This window comes from Acinonyx jubatus, chromosome F2 (assembly GCF_027475565.1).
Source record: "Acinonyx jubatus isolate Ajub_Pintada_27869175 chromosome F2, VMU_Ajub_asm_v1.0, whole genome shotgun sequence".
In the NCBI taxonomy this organism is placed as follows: domain Eukaryota; kingdom Metazoa; phylum Chordata; class Mammalia; order Carnivora; family Felidae; genus Acinonyx; species Acinonyx jubatus.
In genome coordinates, this window is record NC_069394.1 from 71,760,540 (window position 1) to 71,777,346 (window position 16,807).

Sequence of the window (16,807 nt, forward strand, 5' to 3'; positions counted from 1 at the left end):
TCTAGAACGGAAGAAGAAGAGCATAAAAAAAATCGTTACAGCTCACTAATGAAGGAATCCACGGTGTGCCTGGGGTGGGGAAGGAGGGCTTAGCACAGTTTTACTGAAGTAATATTTGCTTTGGGTCCTGAAGGTAATAGGAGCCATCATGTGAATGTGTGGTCGTGAGCATGTTCTTTCTCGACTGAAGGAATAGTGGATGCGAATGCGTGAAATGAAGGCAAGCACAAGTAACTAATTGCAGGAGAACAAATGGCTCAGTGTGTCTGGGTATCAGAAAAGCTGGTGGAGGTGTTTACGCAGGGCAATGGCGTGCTCGATGGGTCCTCTAGGTTGACAGTCACGGCGGGGGTGTAGATGCTGAATTGTAGGTAAGGAGAACCAGTGAGAGATGCCAGCGATAGTTCAGATGAGAAATGACAAAGGATGAGACCTGTAGTTAACCATGGCATTGAGAATAACTACTAAATGAGCTATGAAGCCCACGAGAAAACTATTTATATACGGATTGCCATTTATCAAGATTTATGTGTGCGTTATAAGTTTGAGTGACTGAAGAAATACAGGTAGATGTAGCTGGTAGATGGTTGGAAATAGACACCTGGGAGTCAGAAAACAGGAAAGAATGTTGATTTGACAGAGATTAGAAAATAAGTTGTAGTTGGAGCTATGGAAGGGGATGGCCATCCAGCAGAGGGTATAGAAAAGCTTTTACAGACTTGGAGGCCAGCACTGTGTCTGGCATATACAAAGGACTCACTTTATTTGTTGAATGGATGACCGATTGAATGAGAAAACAGATGAATGTCTACCATTCCCTCCCGGAACATTCCTTCCTTGGAATCGAGGACTCCCCGTTCCCTTGATTTCTCTTATTTCCCTGTTTCTTGTCATATTGCTTTTTCTACCTGTTTTTTTCTCTTCATGTGGATGCTCCCCGGTTATCTATCCACAAAGACAAATATAAGGCAGGATCTCTTCACTTAAAGGCTTCACCATCTAACAAGGAACCAATTTTTAAAGCCCCAAGAAAGTCAAGAAATGTGAGAAATTAAGAGTGCCCAGGGAAATGCACAGGTATATATTCAATGGAGGCCTTAGAACAGTTTCAATAGAAAATATTTCAGGAATGGAAATCCAGATTGCTGTGGGTTGAAGAATAAATTGGAAGGTGAAGAGGGACAGACAAGGAATCATTTTAAGAAGCTTAGTAACAATAGGGTGGACGGAGATAGAGCTGTATCTGCAAGGGGGGCATTTCAAATGTTTTGTTGAGGGAAAAGGGGTCTGGGCATGAAAGAGTTGAGTGTCCTTTAGATCAAGAACCCAACAAAACATAACAAATATTGTCTTTGACCTCAAGGAGCTAATTGTTTATTGTAGAAAGCAGATATGTGAATTGTCTGGGAAGGTAGAGTATGATAGATTTCATGACCCGCCTGTGCCAGCTGGAGGGTCTGAAATGCTGTCCTGAAGAAATAATGATTCGATGCCTGATCTGAGTCTAAAAGAGAAATGGGAGCTTTTTGTGTAGATACCAAGGGAAGGGGATGCTGGGTAGAGGAAATAGTGGGAACAAAGGCACAGGAATATTAAAACCATAAATGTTACAAGTCATTTGTCATTTTCTCCCAGCCTGTGGAATGTATTTTCATTTCATTGGCAATGACTTCTGAAAAGCAAGGTTTTAATTTTCCTAAAATTCAATTTATCAAAGTGCACTTTGTATCCTAAGGAAGCTTTGTTTAATCCAAGTCATGATTTTATCCTCTATTTTCTTGTATTATTTTTATAGTTTGAGCTCTTTAATTTGGGTCTATGCTCTGTTTAGAGTTAACTTTTGTATAGGGTGTGATGTAAGGGTTTATTTTTACACTAGGGTATCTAATTATTCCAGCAGAATTTGTTGAAAAAATATCATGTTTTCATTGCATTACCTTGTCACTTTTGTTTAAAATCAATTAACTATGTGTTTATGGGTCCATTTCCAGACTTTTGTTTTTCTGTAAGTCAAAAATCAAGTGGTGTAATTTTTCCAACTTTACTCTTTTTAAAAATTGTTTTGGTCCTTTGCACTTCCATAAAAATGTTAAAATAAGTTTCTTATTTTCAACAAAAAAAGGCTAAAATTTTTATTGGGGTTTCATTGAATCTATAGATCATTTTGAGCAGAGTGATATCTTAACTATATTAAAGTCCTCATACTATGAACATGGTATAGCTCTCCATTTATTTAGGTCTGCTTTAATTTCACTCAGCACTGTTTTTGCAATTTTTAGTGCACAGGTTTTATATAGTTTGTGGGATTTATACCTAAGAATTTCATATTTTTTATCATAAATACTTTTTTAATGTCCAATTGTTTGCTGTTTGTATAAAGAAATAGATTTTTTTTTTCATACTGACCTGGTATCCTGCAACCTTGCCAAAGTTACTTATTACTTTTTTTATAGACTCTGATAAAGGACTACATCCAGAATATATAAAGAACTTCAGCAAATCAGTAATAAATGGACAAACACCCTGATCTTACAAAGGCAAAAGCTTTTAGCAAACTCTTTATCAAAGAAGATATACTAGTGACAAACATATGAAAAGATCATTAGTCATCAGCAAGATGTAAATTTAAAAGTATAAATATATAATTACAAATCCACTTGAATGGTTGACCTCAAAAAGATTAACAATGCCAAGTGTTGGTAAGGATTTACGGCAATCACATCTCTTAGACTTTACTTGTAGGAATGAAATAGGGTACAGTCACTTCTGAAATCAAACTGGCAGCTTCTTATACATTGAAAAATGCATTTGCTACACAACCTAACTTTCACATCCCTGGATACTCACCCACAGAAAATGAAAACATGTGTCCAGACAGGTATTTGTACTTGGATTTTCACAGCAGCCCTATTCCTTGTAGTTAAAACTGGATAAAGAAAACTGTCACATTCACAATGGAATATTACTCAGCAATAAAAAGGAGCAAGATACTAATAGACATAACAATGTGGATGAATTTCAAACACATTACGATAAAGGAAAAAAATCAGACAGAAAAGACCACATAGTAAAAGATTCCACTTATATAACGTTCCAGAAAAAAAACGAAACTACAGCAACAAAATCAGGTCAAGAGTTTCTTGGGGTCTGGGTTTGGGGGAAAGAATTGACTACAAAGGGACCCAAGGGGACTTTCTGAGCTGATGGAGATGCTCTGTATATGATTGTGGTGCTGCTTCACAAATTTCTGGAAACTCATCAAATATACATTTAAAATCAGTGGATTTTGGGGCACCCTGATGGCTCAGTCAGTTAAGCATCCGACTTCGGCTCAGGTCATGATCTCGCGATCTAGGAGTTTGAGCCCTGCATCGGGCTCCGTGCTGACGGCTCAGAGCCTGCAGCCTGCTTCGGATTCTGTGTCTCCCTCTCTCTGACCCTCCCCCATTCATGCTCTGTCTCAAAAATAAATAAACGTTAAAAAATAAAATAAAATCAGTGGATTTTTTATTATACATAAGTTGTTCCTTGACGGATTGCTTCAAAAGAAATCCAGTGAATTTAAGTTATTAAGACTGTAAGACTGTATAATCCACTATCCAAGACTCTACAGGCCAAATGTGTTTTTGGTGGTGGTGTTTTTCAAATGTGTTTTGAAGTTCACAATTTGTGAAAAATTTGTGGAAGCTTATATAGTATATTACATAACTGTCCTTGATGCAGGGGTTGTTGTAGCATCTCATAATCAAACATAGTACTATTTCTGCAACAAAACATATTCCCAGAGTGGGATCAATACATTCTATAAAGAGCCTCTTGTCAGTTTAGAGGAGACGTTACCTCTAGATTTTGCTGCTAGAGGTATAATGAAACAACCTAGAGTTTTCAGAGCTTTTGGAGCTTCAGAATTGAGATTGAGGGGCTGTGGTCTTGTCCAAGCAGTTTGGTATTTGCTATTATTTTGATTCAGAGGTTAGGCTAGAGTGGGGAGAGATTCTGAGGCTGAGAAAACATGAGGCTGGAGAGACAGATCACAGAGGATCACAATAGTATTTTCCTGGGTATCGTGATATACTTACAGCTACTAAAATGGCACATTAATAACTCAGAAAAAGGAGGACCTGATCTGTCCTCCAGTAACAAACTCCTGTGGTTATTTATGAAAACCTTACTGTAATGGAAATAGTATGTGGAAATCCCATTGTCCATAAAATATTATAACACAAATATTATAATATCATATAATTATAATATGATATTGATCAAATATCAAAGTCAAGTCACATAGTTAAGCCCTTCAAGACTCCTCAACCTCTTCAAGAGAAAGTTCCAGCCCTCAGACAAAGAGTTTTGGTGATCTAAACTCGCTCTCTAAGTTGCCTTGCTGTCCCTCCCTCTGTCCCCTACCCCCCATCTCGGCACCTCAAAAACGACTGCAAATACCCAATTGCTTGTGCTGGTTGTTCCCAAACTTGTCTTTGTCTTTAAAGCCTCTTTGACTTTGTTAACACTTTTCCCTCTGATTAAATGCTATTCCCTCCCTTCGTTCTCTGGGAAATTTCTATTCTAGAGGTTATACATGCTTATGGAGACCACACAGAAAACAAATGAGTAAAGCAGCCAAGGAAATGCAGGTGTAGAAGAGCAACAACACGCAACACATATGGTTATGTAAGACACCTAGCATAGAGAGGGCCCTTATAATGGTGTCCTTAATTAAGAATGATACTAGACCATAATAATACAGATGAGGCAACACAGAATGCAATACTACTGGAACTCTTTCCCAACCTGTCACAATGAAGTTGGAAGTGTTTACACGTTATGACTGATATCTTGAGTTTTTGCCAGTAGCTTCCTAAATTAACTCTTTCTGAGACCAAGGGAAAATCTGCCAAGTTGTCTTCTTGGAAAGAGCACTGTTTAAGGAATTGATGATAGTTGAGGCCATCAGTCCTATTCAGAGAGATGCCATCTCTTCCCTCTAGGAGCTTATAATCAGCATCAAAGACAGGAATACAGACAGGCATAGTGGAGCACCATTAGGAACAAAATGGAAACATTAAAGCAGTCCATGGATAGTCAGGTAATTGCATTAGGTAAAGGTCAGACATAAGTGGATTTGGAGTGGAAGGAAGCAGCGAGTACCTAATCAGGGCAGAGATCAGGAACTGCACGTGGAAACTGGGCAGGGCAAGGGTGAAAAACCACTTACCTAATCAACCCTGGAAGATTTCATGGGACGAGTGGGGGAAACAGTAGCAACCATCGGTCAGAGCGGGAGCTGAAGAGTCTCTCTTGCCGTCTTCAAAATGTGTGGTTTTTGAATTAGTGAATTGAAGGCTACACATTAAAATACACTATTATCAAGCAGGAAGGATTCCTTTTCTTTCATCTTCGGCTCTGACATCATCCTATAAGGTCGTCTTTATCGTGTGAGAGTGTCCTTTTACAAAAGTAACATTCTAAAAATGTATTAAATATTTTAACTCCACGTTAATTCTGAGTTTTAATATTTAATATTTAATTTAAATATTGTAATTCCTAGCTTTATAACGTGTCCTAGGTCGTGCCAGCAAAATCAGATGTTTGCTGCTTTTCCTTTGTGACCAAAGTCCTTGAAAATATTCAGGAACACTATCTAATGTGAAAGGAAGCAGTTTTTGACTTTCAAGAACTACGAGAGGTGTCTTGGTTCCCCTTCTGGATGAGCGTCACTTTATGCTGTCCAAAACGGATGAGCACAGAAACCCTTTAGATCATTAGAGCTACGTTTGAACCCTCTGCCCACTGGATCACACGGAAGGAAGGTGTATTTCAAGAAGAGGGGTGTCAGTGGGTGCTTGGGTGACTTGAAAACTTTGATCGGGTGCAGAGATTTTAAAATCTCTCCTTTGGCAATACATTCAAGATCACTGGGGAAAATGCTTTTCATGTGTGACTAAATCCTTCACGCTCTAGGATTACATCCAATTTCTTATGCCGTATCTTCAGCATAGGTGTTCTCTCGTTGTTTGAGAAAGAACTCTTGAGGTACACGATTTGAAGATATTGCATTGCCTCTCTAGTCAGGTCCTTTAATCTTTCTCAAAAGGTCTCATTTTTCCAATCCTTTAATCATCCCTGTGGTAAAAAACTAAGTGCGCATCCCTTTTTTGTCTCCCTCTGGACAGAGGTGCCAACCGGTCTAAGTCCGGCGGGTTGTATTTATACATTTTACGCCCAAGTGGTACCTTCCCTGTGTAAACTGAGTGTTGCTGTTGACTCGGTGTGTCTTTCTGAAAACCAACGATCCCAAAACACGGCTATGAACACAGTTCAAAATCAGACACACAGCGTACAAGGAAACCAGAATCATCTTCCCTTTGTATTCCTCTGGCTCCCTTTTGGGCCCCACTTTCACGGGAATGTGGGAGCCCTGATTATCCATTTTCACCAAAATAGCATTTACTGAGGCAGGCATATTAACTCAGGTAAAGCAAAATGACTGTTCCTTTCATCTCAGCAACTCCACACCTACTCACCTTCCAATTGACTTTTTATAGAATATTAGTTTGCATTAAAAAAAAATGCATTTAATTGCATCGGAGAAACACTTCGCTGCCGCGCTCCAGGCCCATAGCATGTCACAGCTGCTCCTATTTAAGGCATAATTGTAGCCTCACTCTTCTACGAGGAACTAATTCTGATTTGGAAAGGATTTGTCCTCACAGTTTATCCTGATGAGAGAGGACCGGATTATTGCCGTGTGAAATAGCTGAATAGTCCTATTACAGCTATTATGCCACAAATGTTGTATATTGTTGAAGATCAAAGTACTGTACCGCACTCAATGGCAAGATGCACAAGCCTGGCCCACTTCCCATATTATGTAAAAAACACTGCATTTTATGAGTCATTTAGTACCATGTGAGGTATCTGTGGACCCTCTGTCATCTCCCTCAAACTTTCCTCATCATTCAGAAATCCTTTATTTTCTGGTTGAAAGACTTACAATCTAGTCATTTCTCACTAGTCTCCCCAGGAAATAAACTTCAGTACCCTGTGTTCTCCCGTTGCATTATGTTATGCATTGCGTATCATTCTGCTTTACATTCAAATTACTCGAGACAACTCTTAAAGAACTGTGGACAATGGTACATTCCGACCGGTAAATTGAGAAAATGTAAACGTTTCCTATCAAAGCCATTAATGAGGTTCGCAGAGCCTTTAAGATGCGTGGGATTCAGCGTTGGTTAGGCTGTAAGGGCACAAACATGCCTATTTCACCCCATAATCTTGTTAGGAAGGTAAACCGGTAAACACATCATAACAAGATGCCTTATGAGAGAGGTGGCTCGTACACAGGAGGTGTTCCAACGAATGGTATTTAAAAAGAGTGAGGTTTTCTTCTATGAGCGAGATTGAGGGGTCAGCCATAACTGGAAATCTCACCCTTACGTTAGAGGAGGCCAGTGAAGGGCTGAATATTAATTTTGTTATAAAACGTGGCATGCTTTGATTTTAGTTTCAACATTTGGCATTTCAAAATAAATTCCTCTAGAAGATGTTTCATCCATATCACTAAGAGAGGGCTATTACCCTTAAAGAAAACTAACTCCAGGATAACAAAAGATACCCCTCAAGAAATGCGGTTTTGCTGTTGTTGAATGAGTCTTATTTTTATAAGACTCTCATAAATCATGGACAGGATTAACTGTCTAGGGGATATTTACCCTAATGCATAACATTCTGTGTGTAGTTTGAGGACATTACTACAAGATTTAGGATTTACGTCCACAGTACAAAGAATCAGTAAACGTAAAATGTGGTCAATGGAAACAAGTGCAAATTTGAAAACACGACAATTATGGAACTGTAATTAAAATGAAGACGGGTAGTGTTGAGGGATCAAAATGAGATGCTAAGTGTGGTTTGTAATTAGTGGTTAGGGGTTCCAGTGGAACTTGGAAAACTAAGTAAGAAAGCGAAATTCAATATAAGAAATTAGGACTAGGTCCAGGACATGGTAAGCATTTCAGAAAGTGTAGCTATCGGTATTATTACATCAATACTAGTAAGGAGCTATTGTATTTATAGACACACATTTTTTGATAATGGGAGTTCCTAGTTCAGATGATCAAATTGCAGTCTGGGTCTCTACAACAATTCATTCCTGTTTAGTTAGAATAATTGAGTCAATTGCCACACTGCAGATGACGGGGATCTGGAAGGGTGATCCTCTATGTTCCCTGGTGAGAGCCAACACAAAATAACAATCCAGCTAGGAAATTTACTCACTAAGATCTTGTGCTTTTCACATTCCCTTTGTGCCCATGTTTTCTTGCCTCCTAGATCAGTGGTTCTCTATCTTTCCTGAAAGTTAAAGCCCCTGGACAGGGGCTCCTGGGTGGCTCAGTGGGTTAAGTGTCCACTTCTGCTCAGATCCTGATTTTATGGTTCCCGAGATAGAGCCTGGATGTTAGATCAAGCCCTGCATCAGGCTCTCTGCTGTCAGTTTCCGAGTTACAAGCCCTCGGATCCACTGTCCCCATCTCTCTCTGCCCCTTCCCTGCTCTTGCTCTCTCTCAAAAATAAACATTTTAAAAACTCCTATGCCCTGTGGAACGCCTGGGTGGCTCAGTTGCTTAAGCATCTGACTTCAGCTCAAGTCATGATCTCCCGGTTCCAGGGTTGGAGCCCCACATGCGGCTCTGTGCTGACAGCTCAGAGCCTGCAGCCTGCTTCGGATTCTGTGTCTCCCTCCATCTCTCTCTCTCTCTGCCCCTCCCCTGCTCATGCTCTGTCTCTCTGTCTCTCAAAAATAAATAAAACATTAAAACAAAATTTTTTTAAAATAAAAAACTCCTATGCCCTAAATAGATTGAACCAGAACCTATGGGGGAGGAGCCCAGGCATGAGTATTTTTCAAAGCTTCTAGGGTGATTCCACTGACAGGGCTAAGTTGGAAATACTACTCTAGAAGACTTAAACACATCTAAAGTAGAATCTCTTTTAAGTGATTTGTTTTTCCATGTCAACCTATACACAACACATAGCATAGTGCTTTGCTCTGCTTACAGGCTTGTTGAATAATGTACAAACAAATGGATGGACAAAATAAATTAGTAAGCGTTGCCATGATACAGAGTTTGATGTCCTAGAAATTGAAAAATAATGTAACGCCTCTCCACTATTGTATCTCCCAAATCAATAAGATTTACTCACGGGTTTAGCTATGTAACTTCCCCTAATTTTTTCTTGGCAGAACTGCTCCCATTCGGTATCTGATAGGCCTTGGGTAGAGCATTAAAAGGAGAGTTTTGTTTTTTGTTTTTAAGATCACACTGAGATGATCTTCACAGTCTTCTCTCCATGTACGAACGATTGGAGTTGAGAGACTTTTTTTTCTTTTTTGTAACCAACAGCTCCCATTTCTGCCTGAGTTGGGAAAACGCAAGCAGGTCTGTCACACCAGCTGAGCTACCATTTAACTCAATTCTGATGGCACCTACCCGGACACAGCATCAGATCCCACAGGCTCAGGGCTCAACTGCCTACACTGTCCCGACCGCTTGAGATGCCCACTGCAAGCCTATGCTTCTGACGGATCAGCCATCAATCAGAGTTTCCCCATGACCCCCCCTCCTCGGGCGTGATTAATTTATTAGAGTGGCTCATACGACTCCAGAAAACAGCTTACTTACCGTTTACCGATTTATCATGAAAGGATATCATGGAGGATGCAGTCGAACATCCAGATGGAAGGGAAGGAGATGTGAGAAAAGGTACGGGGATTCCATGTTGTGTCCTGGCACACCACTCTCCCTCATTTCCATGTGGTCATCAACCCAGAAGCTCTATGGATCCTGAACTTTCGGGATTTTTATGGAGACTTCATCATGTAGGCACGACTGATCATGGCCCCCATGTTCGTTCCCATCCTCCGTGAAGTTGACCTTCATGGTCTACTCTCCATGTCTGAGTAGTTGGAGTTAAGAGCTTTTGTAATCAAGAGTTCACTTTCCTGCCCCTCACACCACACCAGGCACGGACATATCACTTTGACTCCACTGACTGCACATGGAAGAAACCGGGCCCAAGCTGGATAGAGGGACACAGTTCCCATGCACTTGGGTTTTCCCTCACAAGGCAGAGGAAAGTAGTAGGTCTACAGAAATCACTGTCTTCCCTAGGTGTCAGGATGTTGACAATGATATTGTTCCTGCCCTGAACCGTTTCATCTTCCTGATGCTCACAGAGCTATCAAACAGGCATCAATTATGGATTCTAAGGAAGTTTGTAGAATTTTGAAATAATGTTGTAGGTTGGTAATAATAAATGCTGAACTGATGACAGAAATTTAAGTTTGGAAATATTTAATGTCAACCCAAAAGCTTTTTTTTAACTTGTGGAAATACACATATATAAGCATATTTTAGCATCTACAATTGAATTTGAACATTGACATTACAAAACACGAAACCTCATCGAAATTTTATCATAAAGACCTTTATTAAGAGGAGAAACATTTTCTGTTTCTTACTTTCATTTTGTACCTTGAAGGACCTGTAAATGTGGAGGTTCTTCTGAATCCAGAGGAGAGGAATTCTTTTTTTCTTACTGCTCTCTCCCCTATGCAATTTCCACCATGTCAATCTTGAGATATGGAAAAGGCTGGGTTTTTGCTACTTCTAAAAATGATGGCGAGAAGAAAGAAAACAATGGTTTAAGGGCGGCGGTGGGGGGGGTGGAAAGATGCAAAAACTACAAAGCAATGTTTAGCAAAAGGTTCCTGAAAAGCCACGCAGACGCCCAACGATGTTACCGTTTCTTATACTTTCTTCATAGATTTTCTTCCAGCTCTCTCTGATTGTACCTGACAGGTGCTCTCAATTGCAGAGGTAGCGACATAGCTGTGAGAAAGTTGCACGGAGCAGTTGGCAATCAACATGCACTGTAAAGTTGTGTGGAGTGGGAAAATGTTCTTAGCATCCTCCTTGGCGCCAGAAACAAGTGGAACGAAGTACTTCCAGGTTCCCTTTGTGGGGTCTTGGGCCCTAGTGTGCAGGGGTGCTTCCTCCCGGGAAGGTAAATATAACCATCTCCTGCCTGGACTTCCCACCAAGGACAGAGCCTCAGGGATGAATCTGTTGGCCTACAGCCAAGACTTACCTATTTCCCCACCCCCGTCATCTGGAAAAACGAAGCTGCAAGTTCCTGTGTTTTAGAGGTAAGGAGGGAAACCATGATTGGTGATTTCCTCCCCGCACTCACCTACCCGAGGGAGGCTGATTCCAGGCGTTCTGTGCCTCTCCAAGAGCATCACTGGGCTTCCAATTTTAAGAGACAAGAATCTCACCCGGGGCAACTACCAAGCCCACGTGTTTTCCCTCTAGCCTGATCGTGTGTGCTGATGACCGTTTCCCTATTTACACTTTGACTTACCCCTGTGGTCTTCTTAAAGTTTCTCAGGTAGCCCTAGCCTTGCAAACCTTCCAGTGGGGCACAGATCTTTGGGAGGTGAGGGCTGCGGGCAGAAGGGAGCAACAGAAAGGAGGAGACTCCTAAGCCCATTCACACCCTGCAGTCCTTTCCTGTCCCTAGCCCAGTAGCCCATTACAGCGCACGGATGATTCGCGCTCCCTGCGGGTTCCTGGTCCCCAGGACCGGCGCTGCGTGTTATAGTCACCACCACCAGGGGCTGGGAGAAGGGTGGGGGCGCAGAGACAGGAGTGGGGAAGGCCACGCAAGGGGAGGTGGCGGAGGCAGAGAAAAAGGTGGGGACCGCCGCGGAGCGGGCGGTGGGAGCGGGGTGGGGCCAGGGCGGGCCCGGGGGCGGGGCTGCGGGGCGGGGTGCGCCACAGCGCCCCCTTGCTGCGCGCTCCCCGCCGTGCCCCGGGGCGGCCGGTGGCTAGGGCTCCGCAGCCCCTTTGTGTGCGACGCGCTGGCCGAGAGGAGCGCGGCTCGGGCACGGCGGAGGCTCGGCGGGGTCCCGCCGCCCCGGCCCGGTCCCGGCCGCGCTCTCCTCCTCCTTCTCCGCTCCTCCCTCCTCCGGCCCCCGGCCCCCAGCCCCACGCCGCAGCCATTGGGCCGCGAGCAGCCCCGCGTCCTGCCGCGCACCCTACCCCGCCCGGCCCGGGGCGTTCACCCCCTCCCCCCCCACTCCCGCCCTGTCCCCCTCTTCATTCCTCCCCCCCCCCCCCCATCCCAGGCCTCCAAGGTGGAGAAAATAAACTAAAAGCAGAGCAACTCAGAGACTCCAATAAAACGCCCAGGACCTAGAGCCCGAGCGCGAGCGCGTGTGCCGGGCGGCGAGGGGCGCGGGAGGCGGGGATGGGGGGGGCGGGCGGGGGGACAATGAGCGCATGAAGTTACCTGCCCGGCGGCGGCGGCGGCGGCGGTGGCGGCGGCGGCGGCGGCGGCGGCGGTGGCGGCGGGGCCGGGAGGCGGCGGCGGAGCAGGCTGCGCGCTCGGCGCCGACGGGTGCGCGCCGCGGCTTGGGGGAGAGTTGAGCGCTTTTCCCCCCTCTTTTTTTTTTCTTTTTTTTTTTTCTCCTCTTCTTCTTAAACAAACCACAAACGGATGTGAGGGAAGGAAGGTGTTTCTTTTACTCCTGAGTCCAGACACCTCTCTCTGTTCCGTCTAAGCTTGTTTTGCTGAACACTTTTTTTAAAAAAAGGAAAAGAAAAGGAGTTGCTTGATGTGAGAGTGAAATGGACGTAAGATTTTATCCACCTCCAGCCCAGCCCGCCGCTGCGCCCGACGCTCCCTGTCTGGGACCTTCTCCCTGCCTGGACCCCTACTATTGCAACAAGGTGAACGCTCTGCTTTTGTTTCCACCGTGTTCTTGCTGCTTGATCCCGGGAGGGGGGCGGCGGCGGCGGCGGCGGGCCGGCTCGGCTGCCGGGGCCGGTCGGCGGAGGCCGGTCCCGGGCGCGCTCGGCTCGCAGCCCGCTACAGCCCTGCGTGCGCTTGGGTAGTAAATACCGTGCAGCACAGCTCCGGGGGTTTGCCAAACACCGCGATTGTGCGGAAAGTGACACGATTTGCTCGGATTCTTTCCTTCCTGCTGTTCGCGACTGAGGCTCCCTGCCTAGGTTTGCCGGGGGGCGTTTAAAAAAAAAAATTAAGAGAAAACCACGGAATACTTTGGGGGTGTGTCTGGGGTCCGGGAACGGAGGCAGAGAGTAAGAGAACTCAGTTTATTTTCTAGTTTCCCCTTCTCCCTCCCGCCCTCTCTTGGGCTGCGGGGACTCGTGGCACCGCTTCCCTGCCCGGGATTAGTTGCCAGGGGAGCAGCCGGGAGTCGGGGTGCAGGGACCAGGGAGACGCCTCCGCCCCCCACGGGGAAAATTGCTCCACAAGTCTTTTGTTTTCCTAAACCCTTTCGGGCGGCCGAGCCCGGTGTTCGGACGCCGGTCTGCGGGCCGGGGTGCAGGGTGCAGCGGGATAACAGGGTTTGGGGGACAGCTCCCGCTTTGGGGGGGGGGGTGGCGGTGCGCGCGGTAATTGCAAGTTTGTTAGAAGCCGGGCTAGCGCGTTGAGTTCGCGTCCCAAGCTCCCGCACTCCTCACGGGGCTGGAGCAGGGTCCCGGTCTGGGCTGTACGCGCCAGCCCGGTGACCCCAGGTGCCAAGGCCGCGGGGGACCCTGGCGCGGCTAACCGGGCGGTTGGCCCGGGGCGAGGCGGGGGTTGGGGGGGGGGGCGCCGGCAGAGCTACGGCGGAGCCCCGTTTGTCCCATAGAATGGTCAGGGGATAGGAAGGGAGGGGGTTACCCTCGAGGCTTCTCCAACTCTCGGCCCCGAGAGGGAGGACGCGCAGGGACCGGTTTCCCGAGAGCGGCCGCAGGGCCACGGCTGTCCTCGCCTCGGGCTCATTGGACGTGTGTTAAGCGGTCCCGCCGGGTGAACGTCGGCGGGGAGAAGTGAGCTCTCGGAGACACGGCGCGAGTGGTTTAGACGCCCAGCTCCCGCTCAACCTGCCTGATTCTCTATCTCCTGCAAGCGATTCCATGCTGGCCCCTCGGTGAATTCCACTGTGTAAATCCTTGGGACTTCTAGTATTTGCCTGGGAGCGAGGCATCATCAAACAGCTTTCTTACGTGATACAGAGGTATTTAGCGCGCTGCATCCTTAGCCCCCGGGGCTCTCCACCACGCAACCGCCTCGCAGCTCCGCGTCTTGGTCAGTCGAGACATACACACACACACACACACACACACACACACGACTGTGACTTAAGTGAGCCGCAGATACCACTCCGTGCTGAAGCTCCTTGATGTTGTGTAAGGCTCAGTAAAAGGGATGGAAATGTATGCCGATGATGGATAGGGAAGTTTGGAACGAAGGAAATCTAGTCTTGGGCAAGGCAGAAAGGTATTTTATCACACAGAGAGAGCTCTTTAGCTAGGAACAGGCTGGAAAGCTCCGGTAACTTTGACAAGAGAAGTTTGTGTGAAGTTTCATTATTTGTCAGTTGCCTAGTTCTCCCATTCTAGAATCTGTTTTGCCTTTTTATAAGCAAGTATTTTGTGTTTGTAAAGTTCTATGTGGCTCATAAACTATCACTAATACTAATAAAAATAATAAAGTAGCAGACCTATCCTGGATCGTAAACACATATTCCACAGTTGTAACCAGAACCAAAAGGTCAGAACCATTTTGGCGATGAAACTGGACAAATCTTATTAAATTTATGGTGATTTTAGGCTCCAAAAAGAAGGCAACGACTTGGATACACATTTCACTCGTCATTCTTGTGATAGTAGGGTCAGATTTAATTTAAAAGTTAAATGCTTTGGAAAATCAAGAATTACTTCAATATATTAAATCATTTTCCAATTAAGTGCTTTAAATAATTTTCGTGGGTTGTGCTGTGAATTGAATAAATTGATTTGCAAAGTCTTCAGAATTTCTTTACTAGCTCATTGAAGTTCCTTTTAAGTCCCCCCGTGTGTGAGGAGCAAACTGTTCTTTTTAAATGCAAATTAGCCACCCTTTCTATAGGCCTGTTGCAAGTCTTCTATTTAACTTATCCAGGGAATAATGGATTTTTAAAGATGCAAAGTCATGATATACTTCTAATAGTAGGAAGAGACTTCATGGAAATGCTTCTCCAAGAATGCCTTCCCCTGCCTTTCTCTGTACAGCAGTCTATCAAATATATTTGTCACTGATCCCCGATTATATCAAATATACCGAGTAGGTTTGCTAGGCCCCAGAAAACCCAGACACTAATTTTTTTCTACTCCATCATGATTAACACTGATACACAATTTCTGTCCACCCCCGCTATTTTCGTTGCTTAGAATGTAGTCAACAAGCATTCATTTTCTGCGATGACTCAAGTGAATTTGCAGGGACAGGGAAGATGGACAGAAGTTTGGAAGATGTGAAATCAGAAATCTGTATCGACATTTAGTAAAAATAAGTTGGATCAGCCTTCCCTCTGAGAGCCAAGACTGCAAAGTAAACCTTGTGTCTTTCAGAGGTGTAATGAATATGCAGTTTATTACAAGAAGCAGTCACTTTGTGAGGTTATTTGTTTTTAATAGGGTGATAAGATCATAAATTAATAATTATCTTTATTTTAAATCTGCCAACACTTTTGCAGTTAAAGTCGGTGTGCTAATAAATCCCAGCGGAACCAATATCTGTATGCGGTTCAGAACCATGCAGTTGTGGCTATAGTTTTCCCACTGACGTTTTTTCAATGTTAGAAGAGACCCTAATCCACAAAATGAATATCCTCTTCCTGAAGCTTCTCTAAACTAAAAGGGGGTTGTGTTACCCTGCTGACACTCTCCGGCACTGCATTGCCAAAACACTACTTACATTTTTCAGTCCATAAACTCCGTGGGAGGAATTTTTTTGGAAACAGTTTAATCTACCATTGCTCTATTGTAAGAGCACATTACGTTATGCACACATCACTATGCAAACTGGCCTCCATTTTCACATAGCCCATTGCGGGAGAAAAGTGAGAACAATGCGGGCGATGTTGGTTATGGCAACGGTGTGAGGCATCTCTTCTACAAACAGCCAGAATGGATGGCATGTTGCTGTATATAGGTCAGCCTTTGAAACAGCAGCGTAGTTCCTAGACTGGACAGGAACATGCAGGCTGAAAGTGACAGGGTTCACCTCCTGGAACTTAAAGCATGGTTACATTTCAGACATTGAGAGATGGCACCATAGTTGCGTTTCATCTAATTAAGACTATTTTAAGTAACATTGTATCCCTTAATTGAAATTAGATTAAAGGAGCTCACGATTGGAGTGCAGCAGTAAAATATAGACCTATTTTTTGTCCTAGTTGAAGACGTCAGAGCATGCGTTTGAATCTAAACCTACGGAGTAATAACAGTCCCTTTCAGTTTCTTAGTGCAGCGTCATTTGTAAAGATTGTTTTCACTGATTGTATGCTAAATTGGGACAAAGAAGTGGCACTTTTTCATTTTTACAATGATGTGATGTGTTCAGTTACTGCTCAGTATCTGCCCACATAAGGAGCGGTAATACAATGATGTTATGACATGGCTAATCACAGAGATGCTGACCTCTGCCAGCAGTGGGAGAGGAAATAATGATCTTCACTCTTCTCAGTGGTTGCTTTTGTGGAATAGGGTCCAGAATCTTTCTTTGGTTGGTTTAGACACAGGGAAGTCCAAGATACAAACCCATGCTTAATGCTGGTTATATACAGAGTGAAGAATAATGGCCGTTGGGGATTGTTGGGCTTTTGTCATTGAAATGAGGAAGGACAGTGTATAATCTTTTCCTATAAACATAGGAAGAAGGACCTATGTGTGATGAACTCAGCGTT

At 44.4% G+C, this 16,807-nt stretch overlaps 2 protein-coding genes across 3 annotated transcripts in view; both read left to right on the forward strand.

The window, feature by feature from the left end:
- Nucleotides 1-9,160: 9,160 nt before the first annotated feature.
- Nucleotides 9,161-12,351, forward strand: LOC128312886 (uncharacterized). Its single transcript, XM_053208491.1, has 2 exons — nucleotides 9,161-9,767; nucleotides 10,866-12,351. The coding sequence occupies exon 2, from the start codon at nucleotides 11,612-11,614 to the stop codon at nucleotides 12,218-12,220; it is 609 nt and encodes a 202-aa protein (XP_053064466.1). The 5' UTR covers nucleotides 9,161-9,767; nucleotides 10,866-11,611; the 3' UTR covers nucleotides 12,221-12,351.
- A 64-nt stretch (nucleotides 12,352-12,415) lies between these two features.
- The window catches only part of TOX (thymocyte selection associated high mobility group box), a 305,761-nt gene continuing 301,369 nt past the window's right edge, over nucleotides 12,416-16,807 (forward strand). The window contains exon 1 of one of the 2 annotated variants that reach the window (XM_027042918.2): nucleotides 12,416-12,797. In XM_027042918.2, the coding sequence (XP_026898719.1) occupies nucleotides 12,696-12,797 (102 nt within the window). In that variant the 5' untranslated portion in view covers nucleotides 12,416-12,695. The remainder of the gene's footprint in view (nucleotides 12,798-16,807) is intronic. The other variant, XM_027042917.2, reaches the window with a different exon arrangement.